At 56.4% G+C, this 22,460-nt stretch overlaps 2 protein-coding genes and 1 non-coding gene across 4 annotated transcripts; 1 reads left to right on the forward strand and 2 right to left on the reverse strand.

Annotated features, from left to right (window-relative positions):
- Positions 1–1,554: 1,554 nt before the first annotated feature.
- On the reverse strand, positions 1,555–3,894 carry Rpl18a (ribosomal protein L18a). Its single transcript, XM_041674785.1, has 5 exons — positions 3,798–3,894; positions 2,318–2,497; positions 2,103–2,232; positions 1,772–1,881; positions 1,555–1,681 (listed from the first exon to the last, which is right to left on the reverse strand). Exons 1-5 carry the CDS (start codon positions 3,813–3,815, stop codon positions 1,589–1,591), a joined length of 531 nt encoding a protein of 176 aa, XP_041530719.1. The 5' UTR covers positions 3,816–3,894; the 3' UTR covers positions 1,555–1,588.
- Positions 1,936–2,066, reverse strand: LOC121463192. Its single transcript, XR_005976410.1, has one exon. It is a non-coding gene; the product is annotated as a small nucleolar RNA SNORA68 (small nucleolar RNA).
- An 8,596-nt stretch (positions 3,895–12,490) lies between the features above and the next one.
- On the forward strand, positions 12,491–21,207 carry Map1s (microtubule associated protein 1S). Of its 2 annotated transcripts, none has more exons than XM_041675021.1 (7): positions 12,491–12,645; positions 14,895–14,999; positions 15,697–15,779; positions 15,993–16,133; positions 16,339–18,448; positions 19,669–19,892; positions 20,230–21,207. In XM_041675021.1, exons 1-7 carry the CDS (start codon positions 12,540–12,542, stop codon positions 20,383–20,385), a joined length of 2,925 nt encoding a protein of 974 aa, XP_041530955.1. In that variant the 5' UTR covers positions 12,491–12,539; the 3' UTR covers positions 20,386–21,207. The 2 variants fall into 2 exon arrangements, with proteins under 2 accessions (XP_041530955.1, XP_041530956.1); XM_041675022.1 differs by having other exon boundaries at positions 16,339–18,024; positions 20,230–20,372.
- The last annotated feature ends 1,253 nt before the right edge of the window (positions 21,208–22,460 follow it).

Below are 22,460 nucleotides of genomic sequence, written 5' to 3' on the forward strand. Positions count from 1 at the left end.
TAGGACGAACGCTGTCTCCATCTGAGGTGAATCGCCAGGCAGGGCCCCAAGGCAGAGAGGAGCTGGAGGTACTGGCTGTTACTGGCTCCCAAGTCTCGCTGTCAAGGGCACTGGGAGAATTTTCAGGTCTTCAAAATGCTTCGGAATGGGTAGAGCTAGGGGAAGATGTGACAGGCATGGGGCACTCTGAGTCTAAGGGGACTGGAAAGGGAGAGGCAAGCCCTCCCAAAACAGGACTGCTGTTTTTTTCTGTACAGGCCAGCCGGCAGGCAGGCTGCAGGTGCTGAGCTGACAGGTGGGGACACACTAGCGGTCCTACCAAGAGGAGCAGTCTTGTGCTGAAATGTAGCGTCACACAGAGCTGTGCCCAACGCTCTTACGCTGCCCTACACAATTTGCAGTTGGTTTCTCCAGACTTGTTTGTCTGTGTAGTCCTGGCTCTCCTAGTCGCTCTGTAGATCAGGCTGCCTCTGGCTCCTGAATGCTGGGATTACAGGGATGGGCCACCACTGGCCGGCAGCAGGTGTCTTATTATAAGACAGTGCTTCATTGCAGTTTTGGAACCTCTCCTGAACTAGCTCTTGCAGACGACACTGGCCTCAAACTCAGAGATCCTGCCTCTGGCTCCCGTCCGCTGGGATCAAAGGGCATAGGCGTTCCGCACGGTAGCAGTTGTTTTTTTATAGCTCATTCAAGAGGCAGAGGTAGGTGATAACCTGAGGCCAGGCAGGCTTAAACTACCATTAACAAATCCTAAAGATGAGTGTGTAAGGGTGAGGGACAGGTGGACAGGAATGCGGGTGCCTGCAGAGGCGATAGCAGCTCTCCTGAGGCTGGCTGGAGTCACTAATGTGGGCCTGAGGCCCTGGGTGGAGGCCACGCCAACTCCTCTCCTGCCCACCTGCACAGTATGACACCACCTGAGTTGGAAGTTCAGCCTTGCCAGATGGGGAAAGTAGAGGACAAATGAACTATCTGTATCCTTTCTGGTTGATGTTACTGAGTGGATCCCAGACGCCCTCTTTGGGCCTCCAGAGGTGAGGAGTATGTTAAAGATGCACAAACCTCAAGTGCATTACTTTTAATGTTCTTCCACTCTAGCTCTCAGCCGCACGAGCAGGAACCCTGCACACTTTAACACCGCTGTATGCAGGGCACGCAGGCTGGGCCGGCCTGTACCACTTTCAGAATCCAGCCTGGCCATGTCAGTGCTGGTCACACCTGACCAGGAGCCTCAGTTGCCTGGGCAGCAGCACCTAGCACCCACATTGACTCTTGGAAAAAGACACCTCTGGTCCTCAAAGGCAGCCTTGAGGCCCCGTCCCTAGGGCTTGGCTGGCCTCATTCCCACCAGTAGAGGTTTAGTGCCCGCAGGATAAGGGGCTTAACCAGGTCCTGGGGGTGGATTAAGTTCGTGCCTAAAATTCTCAGGCCTGAGCTAGCACCCATGCAGCCTGCGTGAGCAATGAGGGTCCTGGGGTACAATAGCTATAGAAAGAGGCTGAGCCTGTGCTTAGTCGTCCCCGCCCCCCACAGAAGCAAAGGAGCCAGGCAGAACTCTGAAGTTTTATTCAGTGGGTCTCTGGGTCTAGAAGAAGGTGTTAGGCCTCTTGGTAGTGAAGCGAGGCTTGTGCTGGCGCCGCAGAACACGGTGGGGCAGTGGGAACTTGATCTTGGAGTCCTGTGGAGAGGGAGGGGATGAGTGTCCAGGGCTCAACCAGGCAGAACCACCCCCCACAGCCCTGCGTCAGCCTCCACTCAGGGAACTCACATGGAACTGCTTGACAGCCGGCCTGCGACATTTGCCGGCGGCAATCTCTTCCACCTTCATGATCTGGATGGAGTGTGCACGGGCACGATGCCGGGCACCCATGTCTCGGTCTGAGGACGGAGAAGGAAGTCAGCCTCAGGCACTCACATGGCACCTGTTCCCAGGGCTGTGGAACCTCCTGATTCACTCTGGGGGGCACTGCACAGCCCCCCAAAGGCGACGAAGTTCCTTTGCTGTGTGCACCACTGTTTAAACAGCCGCTATAGGCAGTGGCAGTTCTTGGGTTGGGTGCAGGGCAGGGTGGGGGAGAGAGGCAGGGGTGGGGACTCACAGCACTGTGTGACAGCCCCAGCAGTGGTCAGGTCGCGGTACTCGCGGTACATGTTGTGTGTCCCACTGCGGGAGTCATAGCGCAGCCAGATGCCGAAGTTCTTCACGCGCAGGGGGGACTTCTCGAATACCTGTGGGCAGGGAGGACAGTCAAGTGTGCTGCCTTGGCTCTGGGGGAGCCCAGGCACTGCCACCCTGCGGGGCCCTGGGCCGCACCTGCCCACAGTACACGATCTCCCCGGATGACTTCTTCATCTTCTTCAGCTGTGACACGAAGTACCAGAAGCGGGACTTAGCCACCACATGGTTGGGGGCGAAGATGCGCATTCGGTACAGCGGTGGTGTGTGGCACTTCGGGGTGGGCAAGCAGCGCCCCACCACCTTGTACTCCCGGAGCTGAAAGACAGGGTGGTGAGCTGAGGCCTGCCTGTCACGCCAGAGGCAGCCACTTCAGAACGCAAGTGCCCCGCCATGGACTGCCTCAGTTTCCCCAGCCCCCGAGCCTAGGTCAGACTAGCTTTTCACCAGGAGGCAGAAGGAGGGCCCCCACGCTAGGTCAGCCCTGTACCTGCACAGGCATAGGCGGGGCAGCTCGCAGCAATCCTCCTGCTCACGGCGCTAGTGTGAGACACCACACCCTACACGGCTACTCTTCTGCCCTTCCCAGGGGTTACACAAATACCAGGCAGGCCAATTCGGCCTCCAATTTGGAAATAGCTAAGGATGACTCAATCCTGACCTACGTGCCTCTACCTCCCAAGCACTGAGATAACAGGTGTGCAGCAACATGCTTGTGGACTTCAGAGCCGGAAGGGGCCGCAAGGCATGCTTGTCAAAGGCTCTAACTGAGGCAGAGCGCCACCTCCTCGCGTGTCTAAGTAATCCAGGTTAGCTTTGAAATTGAGAGTGTCCTGTCTCGGTAACAACCAAACTAGACAACCGTATCTCGTTTCGTTTCTTTCTGGATTTTCGAGACAGGGTTTCTCAACGTAGCTTTTTGGTGTCTCTCTTGGAACTACCTCTTGTAGTTGCAGCCAGTTGTGGCCGGCATCGAACTCAGAGATCCGCCTTTCTCTGCCTCCCGAGTGCTGCGATTAAAGGCCTGCACCTCCACCGCCCACCTTCTTTTTGTTTTTCTTTTTTTTTTTTTTTTTTTTTTTTTTTTTTTTGGTTTTTCGAGACAGGGTTTCTCTGTGGTTTTGGAGCCTGTCCTGGAACTAGCTCTGTAGACCAGGCTGGTCTCGAACTCACAGAGATCCGCCTGCCTCTGCCTCCCGAGTGCTGGGATTAAAGGCGTGCGCCACCACCGCCCGGCTCTTTTTGTTTTTCTATACTGGAACTCGAGATAATCCTCCTGGCTCTGCATTCCAGTTCTGCTATCACAAGCATGCGCCACTGTGCCAGGTAGTTTCCAGACAGGCGAACCTTGGCCTGTGGTCCTGGAGGGGGAAGCCGGCCCCATCGGCTTGCCTAGTGGGCCATGCTCCCACACGCGCCCTGATGCGCCCGCTCCCTCCGCGGCTGCTCAACACGCGGCGGCCGCCATGTTGCCGCGAGGAGCCTGCGACCCGCGGATCGCTGCCCGTGCCCGGCGAGCGGGTCCCCGCGGCCGTGCCCGGCGCCATCCCGGCACACAGCCACTCCGCGCGGCCCCGCCGCCAACGCCGCGCCCCCAGCCGCACCGCGCCCGCCTTACTGTGCCCGAGGCCTTCATAGAGGTCCGTCCTCGTCCGCCGCCAGTCACAAAAGGAAGTGTTACTTTCCGCGCAGGCTCTCACCATGTACTCCCTGACGGAAGTCCCGCCCTTCTCGATGCCGTGCGTCCATTGGGTACGTACACTAACGCTCTACGATCTTAGTTTCTCTATTGGTTACAGATCAGCTCCGTAACCCCTCCCTATCCCTCTCACGTCGGGACTACAATTCCCAGGAGGCAGCGAGGCAGACCGACGAGCTTAACAAGATCCTCCGGAGTTACGACAGAGCGTCTGCGTGCGGGGGATGCTGGGAGTGGTGGGCGTAAAGGCGGTCTCGATTTCTAATTCAGCGGTCTTCTTTTTTTTCTTTCCTTCCTTGCTTTCGCTCTTCCTCCCTCCCTCCCAACCCCCCCCCCCCCCTTTTTTGTATGGTTTTGGTTTTTTTGAGACAGGGTTTCTCTGTAGCTTTCGAGCCCGTCCTGGAACTAGCTCTTGTAGACCAGGCTGGCGTTGAACTCGCGGATAATCCTCCTGCCTCTGCCTCCCGAGTGCTGGGATTAAAGGCGTTCGCCACCACCGCCCGGCTCCTTCCTCTTTTTACGTCATCTCCCTGTGTATCTACCATCTGTCACCCATCATCTGTCCATCTTTTTAAAAAGTTGTTGTGCTAATTCTTTTTTAGGTGTTGTACCTTCAGTTAAGTTTGCATCATCTGCGTGTCTGGTGCCTGCGGGAGGCCAGAAGAGAGCATCGGGTTCCTTTGAGACTGGAGTTAAATGGTTGTGAACCATCATGTGGTTGCTGGGAATCGAACCCCGTCAGTGCTCTTAGTTGCTGAACTATATCTCTCTAGTCCATTGATCTTTTTATCTGTAATCAATTTATTTTTACTGTTTGTTGAGACAGGAGTTACAGGCCAGCTTGTAACTCACTGTAATTCTCCTGCCTCAGGTTTCAGATTCTTGGGATGCAGGACTGTGTCACCCGACGGCTCACGTAGCTGTTTTCTTCATAGAATTGTATCACTCCGTCTCTTAACTTTGTTCTTTTCCTGTTGGTGTTCTCTAAATTGTAGGGAGACAGGCAACAATATCCGCTGTGTGTCTCCACTAGCGACCACTAGGTAGCGCGCGCCTCCCTTCGGCTTCGCTGCAGGGCAGAGCTGGACCTTTCTGGGCCGCCTGCTGGTTGGCTTCCTGCTCCCATTGATCTTAGGAATACACAAGTGTGGGGCCTTAGTTTTCCCAGCCTTCAGAGAAAGCCACAAACGCTCCCCGGCACATAGGATGGTCCTAAGATTTAGAATTGGACATGGTGGCACATACTTGTGTCTTTACGAATAGGAAAGTGAGGCAGGAGGATGCCACTGGCTCCTTAGCAACATTTCATCATACAGTCCCCCTTCCTCCGCCGGAAAAAAACAGCATATCAGAGTAACTGCAATGGGCAGGCTAGGACACAATGCCTCCCTCTGCTGGAACACAGGCTCCATGCCTCTGTGAGAAGCAGGACAGATCCTGGGCTGCAGCCTGTACCCTGAGAGGGCACAGTGTAGGAAGTGGAGATGCAGAGGAGAGAGAAGTCTACCGAGATACCCGCAGTTCCCAGCCTTAGCCATGTGCCCAGAACACAGAGCCAGAGACAGGGTGCTGGGAATGTCACCTCTGCAGATGTCCCCTTCGGCCTCTCCTGCAACACACCTCTTGCTCTAATGGGCTCCACTCTGGGGGGTGGGGGGAGGCTGTGAAGACTCCCAGCAGGGCCACCTGTTGGTAGGACCTGGGCTTCCATCACCAAAGGCTGTCAGGGTTCTGGATTGCTAAATTGCTGGCTTCATCATTCCACACTGCACCCAGCTAATCTGGGGTCTCAGGCCACCCTGCTTTGATCCAGGGTGAGCTGTCCCCTCCCTGCTCACTCCAGTCCCTGTGCCTTTCAGAAGTGGGGAGGATTCTGCACCCAGCCCTCAAGCCCCAAATACCCTCAGGTGATCTGTTGGGTCCCAGGTTTCCCTCACAGAACACACCCAGACATTCTTGGCACAAAGATTTATTACCCCCCAAGAGGGACAGCTGGGGCTGGGTGCCTCTGGGTCCCACAGAGGTGCCAGCGGATGTCTGTGTATGTGGGAGGTCTGTCCTGACTGGACAGGTCAGCCAAGCCAAATAGTGGGTTTTGATTGCTGGACCTTGAGTTTAGTCAGGCATGAGGGAGTGGCCAAATAAGGGAGTAGACTGTGGGGGCAGCTTTAGGATGTTACCTAAGGCTCTTGGTGAGGCGAGGGAAGGGGGAGAAAGGCAAGGCCTGCTGGGCAGTGTTTGTCACTGTGTCCTCTAGGAAAGGACTCGGGCTCTGGGCTCCCCTGTCTTCCCAGCTTTGCCACCCCAGCCTCCGGGTGCTCTTATTACAGGTGTGCACCACCGCATGAGGCTCATTTAGGGGAGTACGGGTGTTTAGCCCGCATACATGCATGTGCGCCGCTGTGTGCCTGGTTCCCAGGAGGCCACAGAGCCATGTTCCCAGACGGTGACAAATGTTGTCCCTGGGAATGTTCTGTCTGTATTCTTCCCATGAGGCCTGGCTGTGCTCACAACGCTCATGAGGTCAGGGGGTCAACAGCACTCACCAAATCTTGGGGTTCACCAGCATTTACCATTGATTGTGGTGATATTTTCTTTGTATTTTAAGAAATAAAGCTTGCCTGAAGATCAGAGTGCAGAGCTAGCCACTAGTTAACCATGGAGACCAGGCGGTGGTGGCGCACACCTTTAATCCCAGCACACAGGAGGCAGAGGCAGACAGATCTCTGTGAGTTCAAGCCTACCTGAGCTACACGAAATTGATCCAGTCTAAAAGAGAAACAGAGTCAGGTAGTGGTTGCTCACACCTTTAATCCCAACACTAGGGAGGTGGAGACAGGAAGGGATATGGCTGGGCAGAGAGAGGAATATAAGGCAGGAGGAGACAGGAGCTTAGGATACAGTCTAAGGTTTCATAGAGACAGCGTTTGGCCTGAGGATTTGTAGAGGTGAGAACTAGTGGCTGCTGCTCTGCCTCCCTGGTCTTTCAGCCTTCACCCCCTAATATCTAACTACGGGTTTTATTATTAAGACCATTTAGAATTCACGCTACAATCAGTCTGTTAAGTTCCAATAAATTCTGAGTCCTGGGGCCGAGCCTTCTCTCCCAGGGCTCAGCTAACTCCTGGCTACTCATCTGCCACCTCTGGGCTCCTCTGTAGCCCCCACTCACCCTGTTCTGTACGCTTTCAGCCTCCCCCTGGCCAGTGGTTTTCTCCTGTGACTTTTAACTTCTCTGGGTCTCCACATCACCCTGTGAAGCCCACGGAGAGAATGGGCAAGGGACAAGAGTGTGTGTGGGGCTCGCCTATCTCCCCAACATTAGGAAGGCTGAGGCTGGAGATTGGAAATTCAAGGTCAGCCCTGAAACAGGTCCTCAAATAAACAAAAACAAGAAGCCACGAAGGTGGCTAAGGTGCCAAAGGCAGTTGCCACCAAAGCCTGGGGACCTGAATCAGACAACTGAGTCCCATAATGGTGGGGTTTATTTCTAAAGGTTGTTAAGCCCAGCACTTGGGAGGCAGAGGTAGGCTGATCTCTGTGGGTTTGAGGCCAGCCTGGTCTACAGAGTGAGGGCCAGGACAGCCAGGGCTACACAGAGAAACCCTGTCTCCAAAAACAACAAAAAAGTTGTGCTGTGTAACAAACGTGCTGTCACACACGCGTGCACGCACGGTCTGTTTGCCTGGGATGGGCGTCCACATGTGACATCCCAGCCACTCTGGAGACTGTAGGTCTGACTCATCATCAGAGAAAATTCCTAAGTAGGCGCTGGGGGGTACTGGCTGCTCATCCAGGGGATCCAGGTTTCCTTCCAGCACCAGTACAGCAGCTCGCAGCTGTCTGCACCACAGTTCCAGGGGACCTCCTTGGGCACCACGTGGCAGCTCGCAGCTGTCTGCACCACAGTTCCAGGGGACCTCCTTGGGCACCAGGCGCACATGTGCACATAGACACTGTAGGCAAAACAGCACCTACACAAATTAAAACTGAGGAAGGTGCATGTGATGGGTGGGCAAGATGGCTCTGTGGGCTGAGTGTCTGCTGCCAAGCCTGACACCTCTTCATCCCCAGGACAATTCCCCCCCCCCCCGAGACAAGGTTTCTCTGTAGCTCTGGCTGTCCTGGAACTAGCTCTTGTAGACCAGGCTGGCCTCGAACTCACAGAGATCCGCCTGCCTCTGCCTCCCGAGTGCTGGGATTAAAGGCATACACCACCAGCACCTGGTTCCCCAGGACACACTTTTGAAAGGAGAGAACGGAAAGTTTTCCTGACCTCGCCATGCCTGGTTGTCCCAGATGTGGTATGTGCCCTCCCCACATACGCATTAAAAAAAAAAAACAAACAGTACTGACTGCTGGTGGTGGCACACACCCTTAATCCCAGCAATCGGGAGGCAGAGGCAGACAGGTATCTGTGAGTTCGAGGCCAGCCTGGTCTTCAGAGGGTGGTCCAGGACAGGCTTCCAAGACAGTTGCAGTTTCTACACAGAGAAACCCTGTCTCATACCCCCCAAAACAAAACAAAAACCCAACTCAGTCTGTTGGTGGGCTACTGTACTCTCCCGGGAGATTCAGACTCTCCGGGCCCTGTGGCCTGGGTAATTTGATCACTTGCCCTATCTGGATCTGAAAACACACCCAGGAAGAATAATCGATCAACCATTGCAATCAGTGGGGAAGGTCTGAGTGGGGTATGGGAAAGCTGGACGATTCCCACTCAGGAAGGCTGGGAGGGCAATCTGTGGGCACAGGCTGGGACTGACCTCTGAGGGAGCTTGCCTGCACTTACCAGACCGAGATCAGCTGATTTGACCATGAAGATTTAAACCACACGGGCTGAAGGGGCCTCAGCAATACTGACCCTGGGAAAATTTTATTGCAAGCAATCAGACCTTTTATACCCCACCACCACCCAGGGCCTTGCCCTCGCTAGGCAAGCACTCTACCCCTAAGCTAAATCCTCAACCCTGCAATCAGACTTTTTATACCTTTATCAGAAAGAGAATATAGTGGCCATTGCCAGGATCAGTACAGTTGTAGTTGCCAGGATACAGTGATATTTGCAGAGTTTACAGACTACACAAGATGAATGTCTAAGACAATTGTCCGGAAAGCTCCCGTGCTTCCGTGATTTCTAAGGGATCACACAGAGAAGCACATGGCAGTCTGAGAGCTTCACTGCCTGAGGGAGGAACTGAGAGGCACAAGGTGCCCCAGGAGCCGTGGACTCTAACCTGGAAAACCCCAGGCACTGGCTGTCAAGGGAGCGAGGCCGACCAAAGCCCTGAGCTTCCTTAGCACCCGAGGGGGCGTGTCCTCGTGCTCATTCCTCCAGCGGACGGAAGGGGGCGGCATGAGGCTGTTGGTGATGGGACTGGAAAAGCCCAGAGTTGGGGGGAATGAAGAAAACTGTGAGCGATAGCAGTTGTTCTCAAAGCTCAACAGGGATGAGAGATGGAGGCGGGAAGATTGTAGGTTCCACGGAGGTGGTTGGTGCGTGGCTCGGGTAGAGTGGCAGCCTAGGATCCTACAGAGAGGGGCTGGGGGCGTAGCTCAGGGGCGGAGCGACAGAGGGATCGCCCAGTGAGGGGCTGGGGGCGTGGCTCAGGGGTGGAGCAGCCTACAGTCACCGGAGCTGGCCTGTGGCTACGGTCCTGTGGAGGCTGAGACCTGTCCCCAGCCGCGGAGAGGGACGTCTGACTGAACTAGTTGGGAGTGTTGCAGACAGAATGCCTGCCCTGAGGGCTCACAGTTTCCTCCATTATACACACACACACCATTCCCACGAGGACAAGACGGCTGACCCGTCAGCTGCCTGGATCTACATGTGGACCTAGTATTTTGGGATTGACCAGTGATTCTTCTCCCGAGGAGCCTAGCACCTCTACTCCTAAACTTGGGGATAGAGAAGCTCAAGGACACGAAGTTTTTGTTTTAATTTTTTCTTTTTGTGACCACTAGCAATGGCCACACTGTGCAAATGGTAGAGAGTAGGGAAGAATAATGGATATATAACTCTGAACACCAGCCCCATGCCTATGGACCCGCCACACGGCTGCTAGTGGGAGGGGCTGCTGGCTAGCACCCTGGGCGACTAAGGAGGCTGAGCTGCCATACAACTCAGCCAAGGGGACCAGTCTGGTCACCAGGAGTGGACTCTGCTGGCAGGGGCGGAAGTAGAATCTAAGGTGCTGGGGATGGAGCAGGGAGTTCTGGGGTCCCAGTCAAGGCCTTTAAACATAGCTCCGTCCTATGCTATGGGTGTGGGTGCCTTTGCTCAAGACAAGTGCCCAAGAGGCATGCCTACACTCCAGCTCTGCCCCAGGCCAGTAGGCCTGCTGTCCCCAAACTTCCAGGCGCAGATACCCTAGCAGTTACCAGGGAGGCCAGGAAGGACACGGTTTTGTTTTGGGGATTTTTTTTTTATTTTTGCAAAGCTGTTGACCTCAGAGCCTTTCCCCATTTGACTCATGGTGGAGGTGTACTGTGCCCTCAGAGGTCAGACTGTAACAGCACTCACTTCAGGTGTGACCGACCGTGCAGGACTGTCTTGCCAAAGCCGGGAGCAGAGCCTGAGGCAGGAGAATTGACAGCTTGGGGCTGCTGTGGAGTACAGAGGGAGATGGGGAAAAAGAGAACAGAGGTGCCAAGGCAGCTGGGAGGGTACAGACTTCAGCTCCTGGGTTCAAATCCTGACGGGCTCATGGACCAGGGAAAGACTGAACAAACAGAATGGGCTGTTGTTGGTCCATTCGCTTAGTGTCTTCTGCACGGGGACAGAACCAGACAGCAAGAAGCTACTGGGCTTCAGCAGGCCTCCAGCTCTGTTTTTCAGTGGGATTTTCTCTGTAGTCCAGGCTGACCATAAACTCACAGAAATCCTCCTGCCTCTGCCCTATGTGTGGGGATTAAAGGGGCCAACATGCTCATCTCTTTTTGGGCATGCACCCATGAAGGCCAGAAGGGGGCGTTAGATCCCTTGGGGCGGGAGTCCAGGCAGTTGGGAGCTGTAATGTGGGTGGTTTTAAAGGATTAGCCTGGCTGGCCTGGGTCTCTCTGTACTCCTGATTGACTCTGAACTCCCTATGTAGCCCAGGCTGGCCGTGGGCTTGCTCTGTAGCCCAACATGGCCTCAGACTCTCCTAATGAGTCAAACCCGGCTCTGCACTTGATCTCAGCCATCAAGCCCAGTTCTGTTTCTGTTATAACAGGAAGTGACAGTCCCCAGGTTTCGCCACAGGCTGGCCAGCCACGGAGGGAGAGAGGATTCGGGAAGAATACTAGCACCAAAAAGGCAGAGAAGTTGGTATCCAGGAGCCTCAGACTGTGGCAGGAGGCCATGGCTGTTGCTACACACTGACCAAGGAGGAAGTTTGCTTGGAACATCCCCGACAGGCCGCAGTCAGCAGTGGGCCAATCCTGCTGCCTGGCCTTTTTGGCATCAGCCCTTGTTTGCCTTTTCCTTAGGTTTTTGTTGTTGTTATTCTGAAGCCCTGGCTGTCCTGGAACTCACTCTGTAGACCAGGCTGGCCTCGAACTCACAGAGATCCTCCTGCCTCTGCCTCCCAAGTGCTGGGATTAAAGGCACGAGTAGGTTTTCTTTTATTTTTCTTTTTGATGCAGGGTCTGATGTAGCCCAGCTGGCCTCATATTTGCTAGGTAGCTGAGGCTGACTGTAAACTTCTGATCCCCCTGCCTCAGCCTTCTTAGGAATGCCCAAGCACCTTGTCTTAGTTGTTTACTCCAGAAACGGGGGCTCCCTTTGGGAGGGAGCCAGTGGGCCATTCCTGGGATGAATAGCCGTTCAAATATTTAACATGGAATGGCAATAAAAGATATAAGATTGGAGTGCCAATGTTCCCCAAGGTCTGGATGGGAGTCAAGTCTCCATCAGGCTATAACCCAAGTGAGCCCCAAGCTTTTGTATTGGCTGTCTGTATTGACTGTCTGCTGTCCCAGTGTGCAGGAAGCAGTGGAGGCAGGATTACTAGCTCGAGGTCGGTTGAGAGACAAACTTACTTGGAGTCAGATGGGCGCTAACATTTACCAGGCCTGCTGATTTCACCCCTCCAAAATGTCCTTTCTTCTTCTTCTTCTTCTTCTTCTTTTTTTTTTTTTTTTTTTTTTGGTTTTTTGAGACAGGGTTTCTCTGTGGTTTTGGAGCCTGTCCTGGAACTAGCTCTTGTAGACCAGGCTGGTCTCGAACTCACAGAGATCCGCCTGCCTCTGCCTCCCAAGTGCTGGGATTAAAGACGTGCGCCACCACCGCCTTTCTTCTAAAAAGATAGGAACAGTGCTCACCTAACCTAAAGACCTCCCATGACATGTGTCTCACTTGGTCCCGGCCCACCACACACACCTCGCAAACTCCTACACATCCCTCAAAGCCCTCTGTCGGAATGCTACCTTAGAAAGCCCGCAGCACCCACCGGGCCCCGGTAACAACGGTTATAGTGAATGAATGACATTTTGGCAGGGACGCCGTCGCCTTCGCACTCAGCTGTCTCAGCGATCTAAGGTCTGCAGAGGCCTGGAGGGCGACCACAGGCTGGAGAGGAGGGGGCGCTTCCGGCCGGGGTCTCCGGCGCTTCCGGTACGCTCCTAGAAGGGGCGTGGCCAGCGGGGCCGGGGCGCTCAGAGCGTCGGGGCGGCGCGAAGATGGCGGCGGTGATGGCGGCGCCAAGCTCGCTGCTGCTGCTGGTGGTGGGCGGCGAGTGCGGCTGCCCGGGGCTGCTGGCCCACATCCTGGAGGAGCTGGAACGAGGTGGGGCCGCGGGCACCGGGGCCGCGGCGGCGGGGCGGGGCGTCCGGGTGGGGCTGGGGGTTCCGGCGGGCCGGGGTCCGAGTGGGGCGCAGCGACCCCGGACGCAATGTTCCGGGCGGCGGGGTCCTCGCGTGCCAGGCAGGGCCCCTGGGCCCCTCGTGGCTGCGCGGGTCGCTGGGTCTGGGTGGGGGCGCGGCGGCCTGGGCCCCGTGTGGGGCAGGGCAGGTGGGGCGTCGGGTTCCGGGAGTACAGGGTCCCGGGGGCGGCCTGGGGCCCCGGTGGGCGCCGCATCACCTGCTCTGGGGTTCTGGCGTGGTGCGGCCTCCCTCTTCTGACCCCGCCTGTCGCCGGGCTCGCACGTTTCCCCGCGGTGTCCCGGGACCTGCTTTCCCCGCTGCTAATTGGCGCGTGGGTGGCGCCTCCGCCCCGGGGGAGCTTGGCACGAGGGGAACTGACTCAGGTGCACCTGTCACACTGGGACACGGGCGGGGCTGCATCGCCTGCAACGGGGCAGCGAGTGCGATGCACGTGCCGGTCACCCATGCACTCCGGAGCTGAGGCCGGAGGAGCGCTGAAGCTCCAGCCAGCCTGGGCTACAAGACCGCTTTCTCGAAAACAAGTGCTGGGGTTCAGTAGAGTCGTTGCCTGGCATGCTCGATCCAGCTTCATCCCCAGCGTCCTTCTCTGGTCATCTCAGCGCTTCTGAAATGGAGGCAGGATAAGGGCTTTATGCTCAGCTAGAAGCATCATAGGGAATTTGCGCCATCCGGCGGTGGTGGTGGCACACGCCTTTAATTACTTGGGAGGCAGAGGCAGAGGCAGGCAGATCTCTGTGAATTCGAACCTGGTCTACACAGCGAGTTCCAGGACAGTCAGGGCTACACAGAGAAGCCCTGTCTCAAAAAACAAAATAAAGACCCCCCAAAACCAAAATCCCCAGAAGAACATAGAATGCCCATCTGAATGTGTGATCTGGAGTGTCCCTAAGTGTGACAGCTCACCACAGGCCGGCCTGGCAAGGGATAACGGCCAAGGTATTGGTCCTTAACCTGTAGGTCTCAACCCCTTTGAATGACCCTTTCGTAAGGGTCACATATCAGATGTTTACAATTCATAACAGCAGCAAAACTATAACTGTGAAGTAACGAGATAATTTTATGGTTGGGGTTCATCACAGCATGTATTGGAGGGTCGCAGCATTAGGAAGGTTGAGAACCACGGGCTTAGAGTAAGCCTGCTGTAGAGTCTGAAGGGAGGGGTCACAGTGATGGACCCTGCACATTGGGGAGGGTGGGAGAGCATAGGAGGGAACAGGCCAGGTGAGCCAGGGATGTGCAGCCCTTGTTGTTGCAGCCCTTGGATTTAGGCAGGAGAATTGTTGTGAATTCCAGCTTGTGCTCGTGGGAGACTGCTGCCCCAAATGCAGTGACTGAGTAGGCCAGGTGCTGGGAGTCTGAGACTCACATCAAAGCTGGGCTTGGCTGTTGGGGAGTATACTTTCAGGTGTTGCTGTTGTTTCTGCTGCATTTGTTTAACTCCATGGAGCTGTGATTCTTTGCCTGTCTAAAACACCTGAGGGTCTAATCAAGAGCTGCATGAGCAATAGCGAGACAGGAGTAAGAAGAGGCGGGGCTCTCAGGTAGAGAGTATAAATAGAAGGAGAACCAAGGAAGAGAAGGAGGAGGGTAAGATCACAGAAGTAAGAAAAGGAGAAAGCCCAGAGACAGAAGGTGGACGGGATAATTTAACAAAAGCAGGCTAGAAACAAGCCAAGCTATGGCTCTGTGTGTTTTATTTGGGAGCTAGGTGGCAGAACACCCCAAAAGCCAAAAGACTAAAACATCACACTATATTTGGCAGTGTGCGCCTGTAATCCCAGCTGTGGAGGGGCGCAGGGCAGTGCTGGCACTCAGCCTGAAGACTCCGTGAAGGCTCTCCTGAACATGCGATGCAGGGAGGATGGCGTCCTGTGCTGACCTCTGGCCTCCACATGCACGTGTGCACATGCATGCACACGCATGGTACACCTATGCGCATAGATGTTCACACAGGATCCTAGCAGGAAAGCAGGCATCAAGAGCAGGTGGCCCCTAGACCTCAGGCCTGCCCGAGTCCCTCGACTCTGCTGGCCCGTGATCCGAGCTGTGGGAGCCGGGGCAGGTTGACGGGTACTGCAGCTGAGCACCATGTGTTGCTGTGGGAGCCGGGGCAGGTTGACGGGGGCAGCTGAGTGCCATGTGTTGCTGCAGGTGTCCGCTCCTGGGAGGATGTGGACCCCGCCGTCTGCAGTCTGGATGAGCAGCTCAAGACCTTCGTGTCCCGGCACTCGGCCACCTTCTCCAGCATTGTCAAAGGTGACCTGTCCCACTCTGCCCCTCACGGGATGTCACGCTGCTGAGTAACTGCTGTGTGCTGGGTCTGGGTTGGAGCACCACCCAGGCCTGCGCAGTGCTACCCTAACTGGGAGATGCTGCCTCGGCTTCAGGACAGCAGGGTGCAGTGACTCTAGGGAGGGACCCTACAGGGCGCTCGCAGTCAATACAGAAGCAGGATGGGGTGCAGGGTAGACTTCCCAGGGGATCCCAGGGTGTCTGGAGCAGCCACTGGCCACTCTGTGTATTGCTTATAGTTATAGCTCAGCGCCTGGCCGGGGGGTTGAGTCACCACCCACAGCTTCCTGAGAGGACGGAAGCGTCCATCTGATTGTCCCTGTGAGTCACAGAGACTTCCTGATCCCTGGTGGGGTGGAGAAAGAGCTGGAGATGCCATACGTGTGCGACCCACTGTGTCCTCGGGAAGCCTCTCTGGGCAGGCAGCCTCGCAGGGGCAGGCCTGAAGCTCCTCTGCCCGCCTTGGCGGTGCTATGCAGCCTCCTGCTAGGGTGACTAGCCCAGCACCAGTGCTGCTGCTCGTCCCCGTTGTCCCTGCTTGATGCCCCAGGCACCCTTGGTTTCCATCTGCCCTCATCTGCACACAGCTGTATTGGGGCTTCAGGAGTTGGCATCAGGCTAGCCTGATGCTGAGTCAGGGCCTGGACCTGTCATCCCACAGGCCAGCGGAGCCTGCACCACCGTGGGGAGACCCTGGAGACTCTGGTGCTGCTGAACCCTTCAGACAAATCCCTGTGCGATGAGGTAGGAGGGCTCGGGACAGGAGAGCTGGAGTCTAGCTGGAGGCGTTGGGGAGCATGGTGGGGAGGAACCTTGCCTTAAAAAAAGGCTGCCTAAAGCAGTCTCTTGCCACGAGGAGCTGAGCCTGCCAGGCAGGCCACATCAGTTGGTGCGGGCAAGAGGCCGCTGGGCCCCAGCCTGGGCACCACTCACGAGGTCCTTCATCCTCACCCATAGCTCCGGAACCTCCTGATTGATCCGGCCCCTCACAAACTGCTGGTGCTGGCAGGGCCCTGCCTGGAGGAGACCGGGGAGCTGCTGCTACAGACCGGGGGGTTCTCAGCCCAGCACTTCCTACAGGTGCTGGGGGACAAAGAGGTGAGCTGTTCTTCCCTTCTCCCCTCCACAAAACTGCCCACCCACTGCACGGTGCACTGAGTGGGGGCGGGGAATGTTCTCACAATGGGGCTGTAGGCCAGGAGGGCAAGCCCGTGAGCCTACGGGGTGCCTAGTGGCAGGTTGGGGATTAGGGGGAGTGGTGCACAGGTCCTTGGGTCCTGATGGCCCTGTGCTGGTTCCACAGGTTCAGGAGGCGCTAGCCTCAGCACCCACTGCCCCACCGGCCCTTACCGTGTCCTGTCCGACTTTTGGGGACTGGGCGCTGCTGGATCCCGCACCCGGACTGCGGCTGCGACTGAACCCTCCCGCGCGGCTGCCTGCCTCCGAGGGCCTGCGAGCCTTTCTGGAATATGTGGCCGAGTCCCTAGAGCCGCCATCGCCCTTTGAGCTGCTGGAGCCCCCGGCCGCGGGTGGCTTCCTGCGCCTGGCCCGGCCCTGCTGCTACGTGTTCCCGGGCGGCCTGGGCGACGCTGCGTTTTTTGCAGTCAACGGCTTCACTGTGCTGGTGAATGGCGGCTCCAACCCTAAGTCGAGCTTCTGGAAGCTGGTGCGCCATCTGGACCGCGTGGACGCTGTGCTAGTGACCCATGCCGGTGCCGACAGCCTGCCTGGCCTCAATAGCCTGCTGCGCCGCAAGTTGGCAGAGCGTGAGGCAGCCGTGGGGCCACAGGGACAGCATGAGGAGAGACTGCGTCGCCTGCTGTCGCCTGCCCTGGGTGTCGTGTTCCTGAATGCGCGCCAGGCAGCGTCTCGGTTGCATGGGGGTGAGGATGAGGCGGTCTGTGCTCGGGGCCTGCTGCGGAGCCTGGGTATTGCGCCCCTACCTCTGCAGCGTGGCCCGCAGCCCACGCGCCCCACCATCCTCTTCGAAAAGCTGGGCGTCGGCCGTCTTGAGCTTTTTGTGCTGCACCCGCCACCCGGGGACCCTGCGGCACCTGCCTGCGCTCTGCTGGTGTGGCAGCCTGCTGCGCCCAGTGACAAGGTGGTGCGTGTGCTATTTCCGGGCCACACACCGCCTGCACGCCTACTGGACGGGCTGCAGCGCCTGCAGCATCTGCCGTGCCTGCGCCGGCCAGTGGTCACTGCACGTGACTTGGATACACCGGCGAGGGCCGACAGCCAGGACAGCTTGGCCTCACGGGACAGCTCGCGCAAAGAGCCGGTCCGGTGTACTAGCACTGTCGCCAGCTTCACCAGCAGGAACACAGTGCGAAGGGAGTCTGCTCCACCCATGCGTGACCTGAAGAAGGACACAAAACCTGGGCCTGCACGGCCTACAGTCCGCGACGTGCGCCGCTCTGGGCCTGGTGTCACCAACATGAAGCCCCGCGTGTCACAGAACGGGCCTCGTGCCCCGGTTCCAGTAGGGCCACCTATGGCTCATGTACCTGAGTGCCCCGGAGCAGCTGGGAGCAGTGTGGAGCCTGAGCAGCCACCTGCCCCATCCCGGACCCTGTCCCCAGCTCGGTCCCCACAACCTACCGCACCTGGCAGTAGCCCTGAGCACCTGTCACTCAGCCCGCTACGCTCTGAGCCCGCTCCAGATGCATCGCCCTCAGCCACTACACCCACGGCCACAACACCCACGTTGACCACGCCCTCGTTGCCCGCAGAGTTGGGCTCACCGCACTCCACTGAGGTAGATGAGTCACTGTCTGTGTCCTTCGAGCAGGTGCTACCAGCAGGCGACTCGGGGCTTAGCCTTCCCCTGCGCCTTGCACGCCGCTCCACATCTCCGCACGACGTGGACCTGTGCCTCGTTTCACCTTGTGAGTTTGCACACCGCAAACCGCCCCCTCCCACATCTCCAGGCAGCTCAGACAGCAGCGCCCATTCACAGGAGCGGCCACCCGAGACACCGCCCACGTCGGTGAGTGAGTCACTGCCCACATTGTCTGACTCTGACCCTGTGCCTGTTGCGGACTCCGACGATGACGTAGGCGGTGAGAGTGCAGCCAGGGACCCGCTTCCCACTCCCCGTGTGCCACCACCGCTGCCCGATGCACCCGGCATCTGTATGGTGGACCCTGAGGCGCTGCCGTCCCGCTCCAGGCAGCCCCCCAACCCTGCCAATATCAGTCGCAGCCGCAAGGCCCCTGCAAGGCCCAGCTCCGCCTCTGCCGCCCCCAGAGCTGCACCCTTAGCTGCCAAGACCAAGGGCCCTACGGGGGACCGGGCCCGGCCACTGAGCGCCCGCAGTGAGCCCGCAGACAAGCCAGGCCGTGTGCCCCTCACCAGGAAGCCCTCGGTCCCCAAGACCACTCCCAAAGCCCCTGGCACGAGGATCTCCTCAGGTGAGTCCTCATTCCTGCCTTTGTGCTGTGGCTCCTGTTCTGGGCCTGTCGGCCTCCTGCCGCCTCCTCTTAGATCACCCAGAGACATCTTCCTGGGTGTGTTGCTCCCTAGGAAGTTCAGCCTGGCCCTGGGCGGGCACTGAGATTTCTGCTTGTCAGTATTTTGTCTAGTTTGTGTTTTGAGATGGCCTCATGCTGGAACCTTCTGCCTACAGAGGCTGAGAGGCCCAGGGTGTCGGGGCAGGGCATGCTTAGCTTTTTTTTTTTTGGTGTTTTGAGAGGTTTTTGTTGGGTGTGGTGGCCCAACCTTTAATCCCAGCACTCTGGGAGGCAGAAACAGGCGGATCCTTGTGAGTTTGAGGCCAGCCTGGGCTATGTAGTGAGAAAGACTCTGTCTCAGAGATAAACTGAGTGTTTTGAGCTGTAGCCCAGGCTGCCGTAGAACTGGAAACCATCCCCCTGCCTGGGTCTTGTGAATGCTGATTTGATTGAAAGTAGGTGGCCCTGAGGGTGCTCTTGTGCCTGTCCCCAGCTGACGGTGGCTGCTTTGGCACAGGTTACAGATGGGTCCTGAGGCCGGAGGCCGCACTGACAGGAAAGAAATTAAGTGGCTAGGGGTACTTGATAGCTCTGTCTACCCCTCAATCCCGCCTTGTGGCCCCACTGCAGACAGGCCCACGCCCCAGGAAAGTGCATAGCTAACCATGGCAGAGCCAGGCGGGGTGGTGTTCATAGGTTCTCAGGGTCAGGCTCCGAAGGGCCCGCAGTCCCTCTGCAGACCTCACCTCCATGCTGCATCCCCAGGGTCCCGCAGGTCAGTTCCCTAAGTCACAGCTCTCACTGACTGTGCCAGTTCCAAGCAGGGCTTGATTTTGTCCTAGACTTGCCATCACCTCGCTCCCTGCGACCCTGGAGCTGCGGGGTGTTGTTCTGGGACTCTCGGGCCTGTTCTGCTGCCCAGGGGGTGGGTGCGGGGCTTTGCGGCTCAAGCACTTGCCATGTGACCAGTTTTGTGAACACTCTTAGTTCTCACACTCAAATCTCAGGCTGTGGGCTGAGCTTGTTCCCTGAGCACCCATCTCTGTATGGCCCAGGAGGTGTGGCCGACACTGGCCCCTGTGAATACAGGGTGTCTGTCCCCTGCTGGGAGGTGATAGCCATCTACCACAGGGTTGCCCTTCAGCCATGTGATTCCACCACCAACCTGTATATCCCCACAGGGCCCAGTAGCCGCCCTGTGCCACCCACTGCTGGCTCCCCTGTCTACTTGGACCTGGCCTACCTGCCCGGGGGTGGCGCGGGTCACCTGGACCAGGACTTCTTCCTGCGGGTGCGTGCACTCTGCTATGTCATCAGTGGGCAGGGCCAGCGCCAGGAGGAGGGGCTGCGTGCTGTGTTGGACGCACTGCTGGCCGGCAAGCAGCAGTGGGACCTTGACCTGCAGGTGAGTAGACCCCAGGACTCAAGTCTTTCTTCTGAGAGGTGGTCTCTGCTCAGCCTCAGGACCCCAGTGCAGAGGGGTGGGTGCTTCCCAAGTCTGTGGGGCCAGGACACCAAAGTGAGGGACTCTGGTTGAGAGGCACATCACATGCTGAGCAGACGGCCAGGCACCCCGTGTGTGCAGTGTCAGATTTGGGCAGAGCTGCATCAGCGCAGAGGAGCCCACAGCAGGGGAGGTGACATCGTCAGCCTGACTGCAGCACTGCCCGTCACAGTGGCGAGAGACTCGCACAGGGGGGACAGGCAATGGGTGTGACCTGTGTGCCTGCTCCACCCCACAGGTCACCCTGATCCCCACCTTCGACTCCGCGGTGATGCACAGGTGGTATGAGGAGACACACGAGCAGCACCAGGCGCTGGGCATCAGGGTGCTGGGCAGTGGCAGCATGGTGTCCATGCAGGATGAGGCCTTCCCGGCCTGCAAGGTGGAGTTCTAGCCCTGGCCGCAGTGCACCCTGGGACCCAGGTTGCGCTCCTTACTCCACGCTGAACCCCGACACCGCATACGAGTGAGCCACTGTGTGACACGCCAGCTTCCATCCTAGCACAGACGGGGGCAGTGCTGCTCTTACCAGCTGTTGAGCTGGCCACGGGGCAGGCACAGCTACCCACGCTCTCCTTCCTAGCACTCAGGTTGCAGAGGCAGGAGGATCATGTGGGTTCCAGGCCATCCTGGTCTCACACAAGATAAAGCGGATGGGGAAGATTTTGGTCTTGATGTCTTAGTTAGGGTTTCTTGTGCTTTGTAAACACCTCGGCCGTAAACACCTCGAGGGGTTTGCTGGAGGCAGGAAGGAGCCTGGAGGCCACCGGAGGGTGCTACTTACTGGCTTCTCCCACGCTTGTCAGCTGTTCTCTTATGCACCCAGGCCAGTCTGGGGGTGCAGATTGTAGTTTATGTTCCCTCTTCTCAAACGGCTCTCGCCACCACACTTGGAGAGAATCTAACAAGGAAAACAGACTGGGGTGTGCTCGGTAGTCCTCTGTCAGCTCAACACAAGCTGGAGTCACCTGAGAGGAGGGAACCCCAGCTGAGAAGATGCCTCTGCTAGATCAGGCTGTGGGCTGCCTGGGGGCATTTTCCTAATTAGTGATTGATGGGGACAGCCAAGTCCATTAAGGATGGGACCACACCTGGACAGGTGGTCCTGGGTTCCATAAGAAAGCAGACAGAGCAAGCCGCCAGGAAGCAGCACCCTCCATGGCCTCTGCATCAGCTCCTGCCTCCAGGTTTCTGTCCTCTGTGAGTTCCTGTGATAATGAACACCAAATAAACCCTTCCCCTCCGTGCTTATGGTCATGGCATTTCTTTCTTTTTTTAATTGATATTTATTGAGCTCTACATTTTTCTCAGCTCCCCTCCCTGCCTCCCCCCCTCCCCTTCAACCCTTCCCCAAGGTCTCCATGCTCCCAATTTACTCAGGAGATCTTGTCTTTTTCTACTTCCCATGTAGATTAGATCTATGTAAGTCTCTCTTAGTGTCCTCATTGTTGTCTAGGTTCTCTGGGATTGTGGTTTGTAAGATGGCTTTCTTTGCTTTATGTTTAAAGACCACTTATGAGTGAGTACATGTGATAATTGTGTTTCTGTGTCTGGGTTACCTCACTCAAAATAATGTTTTCTAGCTCCATCCATTTTCCTGCGAAATTCAAGCTGCCGTTATTTTTTCCTGCTGTGTAGTACTCCACTGTGTAAATGTACCACATTTTCCTTATCCATTCTTCGATCAAGGGACATTTAGGTTGTTTCCAAGTTCTGGCTATGACAAACAAAGCTGCTATGAATATAGTTGAGCACATTTTTTTTTTTTAAAGATTTATTTATTAAGCATCCAATGTACTGCTGGCAAGGAAAGCACCAGGTCTCATTACAGATGTTTGTGAGCCACCATGTGGTTGCTGGGAATTGAACTCAGGACCTTTGGAAGAGCAGCCAGTGCTCTTACCCTCTGAGCCATCTCTCCAGCCCCCGAGCACATGTTTTTATGGCACGATTGAGCATCCTTTGAATATATACCCAAAAGTGGTATTACTGGGTCTTGAGGAAGGGTGTCTCCTAATTTTCTGAGAAATCGCGACACTGACATCCAAAGGGGTGTACCAGCTTGCATTCCCACCAGCAGTGCAGGAGTGCTCCCTTTTCCCTACAACCTCTCCAGCATAAGTTGTCATCAGTATTTTTGATCTTGGCCATTCTTACAGGTGTAAGATGGAGTCTCAGAGTTGTTTTGATTTGCATTTCTCTGATGACTAAGGATGTTGAACATTTCCTTAAGTGTTTTTCAGCCATTTTAGATTCCTCTGTTGAGAGTTCTCTGTTTAGGTCTTTACTCCATTTTTTTTTATTAGATTCTTTGAACTTCTAATGATCAATTTCTTGAGTTCTTTGTATGTTTTGGAGATCAGACCTCTGTCTGATGTGGGGTTAGTAAAGATCTTTTCCCATAGCTGTCGTTTTGTCTTGTTGACCATGTCCTTTGCTTTATAGAAGCTTTTCAGTTTCAGGAGGTCC

The sequence above is a fragment of the Microtus oregoni genome, unplaced genomic scaffold, assembly GCF_018167655.1.
Source record: "Microtus oregoni isolate MIOR12 unplaced genomic scaffold, Mior012 000025F_ref0000491, whole genome shotgun sequence".
NCBI lineage: Eukaryota > Metazoa > Chordata > Mammalia > Rodentia > Cricetidae > Microtus > Microtus oregoni.

What these genes read in the sequence shown, in the direction of transcription:
- Rpl18a (XM_041674785.1), bottom strand. An exon ending in AGATCGTGTACTGTGGGCAG is followed by an intron (nt 2,233 to 2,317) that starts GTGCGGCCCAGG and finishes CCCTGCCCACAG; the next exon opens with GTATTCGAGAAGTCCCCCCT. An exon ending in CGGCTGTCAAGCAGTTCCAT is followed by an intron (nt 1,682 to 1,771) that starts GTGAGTTCCCTG and finishes CCCTCTCCACAG; the next exon opens with GACTCCAAGATCAAGTTCCC.
- Map1s (XM_041675021.1), top strand. Translation starts at nt 12,540, where the DNA reads ATGGCGGCGGTGATGGCGGCGCCAAGCTCGCTGCTGCTGCTGGTGGTG. An exon ending in CTTCTCCAGCATTGTCAAAG is followed by an intron (nt 15,000 to 15,696) that starts GTGACCTGTCCC and finishes GTCATCCCACAG; the next exon opens with GCCAGCGGAGCCTGCACCAC. An exon ending in AGTGGGACCTTGACCTGCAG is followed by an intron (nt 19,893 to 20,229) that starts GTGAGTAGACCC and finishes TCCACCCCACAG; the next exon opens with GTCACCCTGATCCCCACCTT.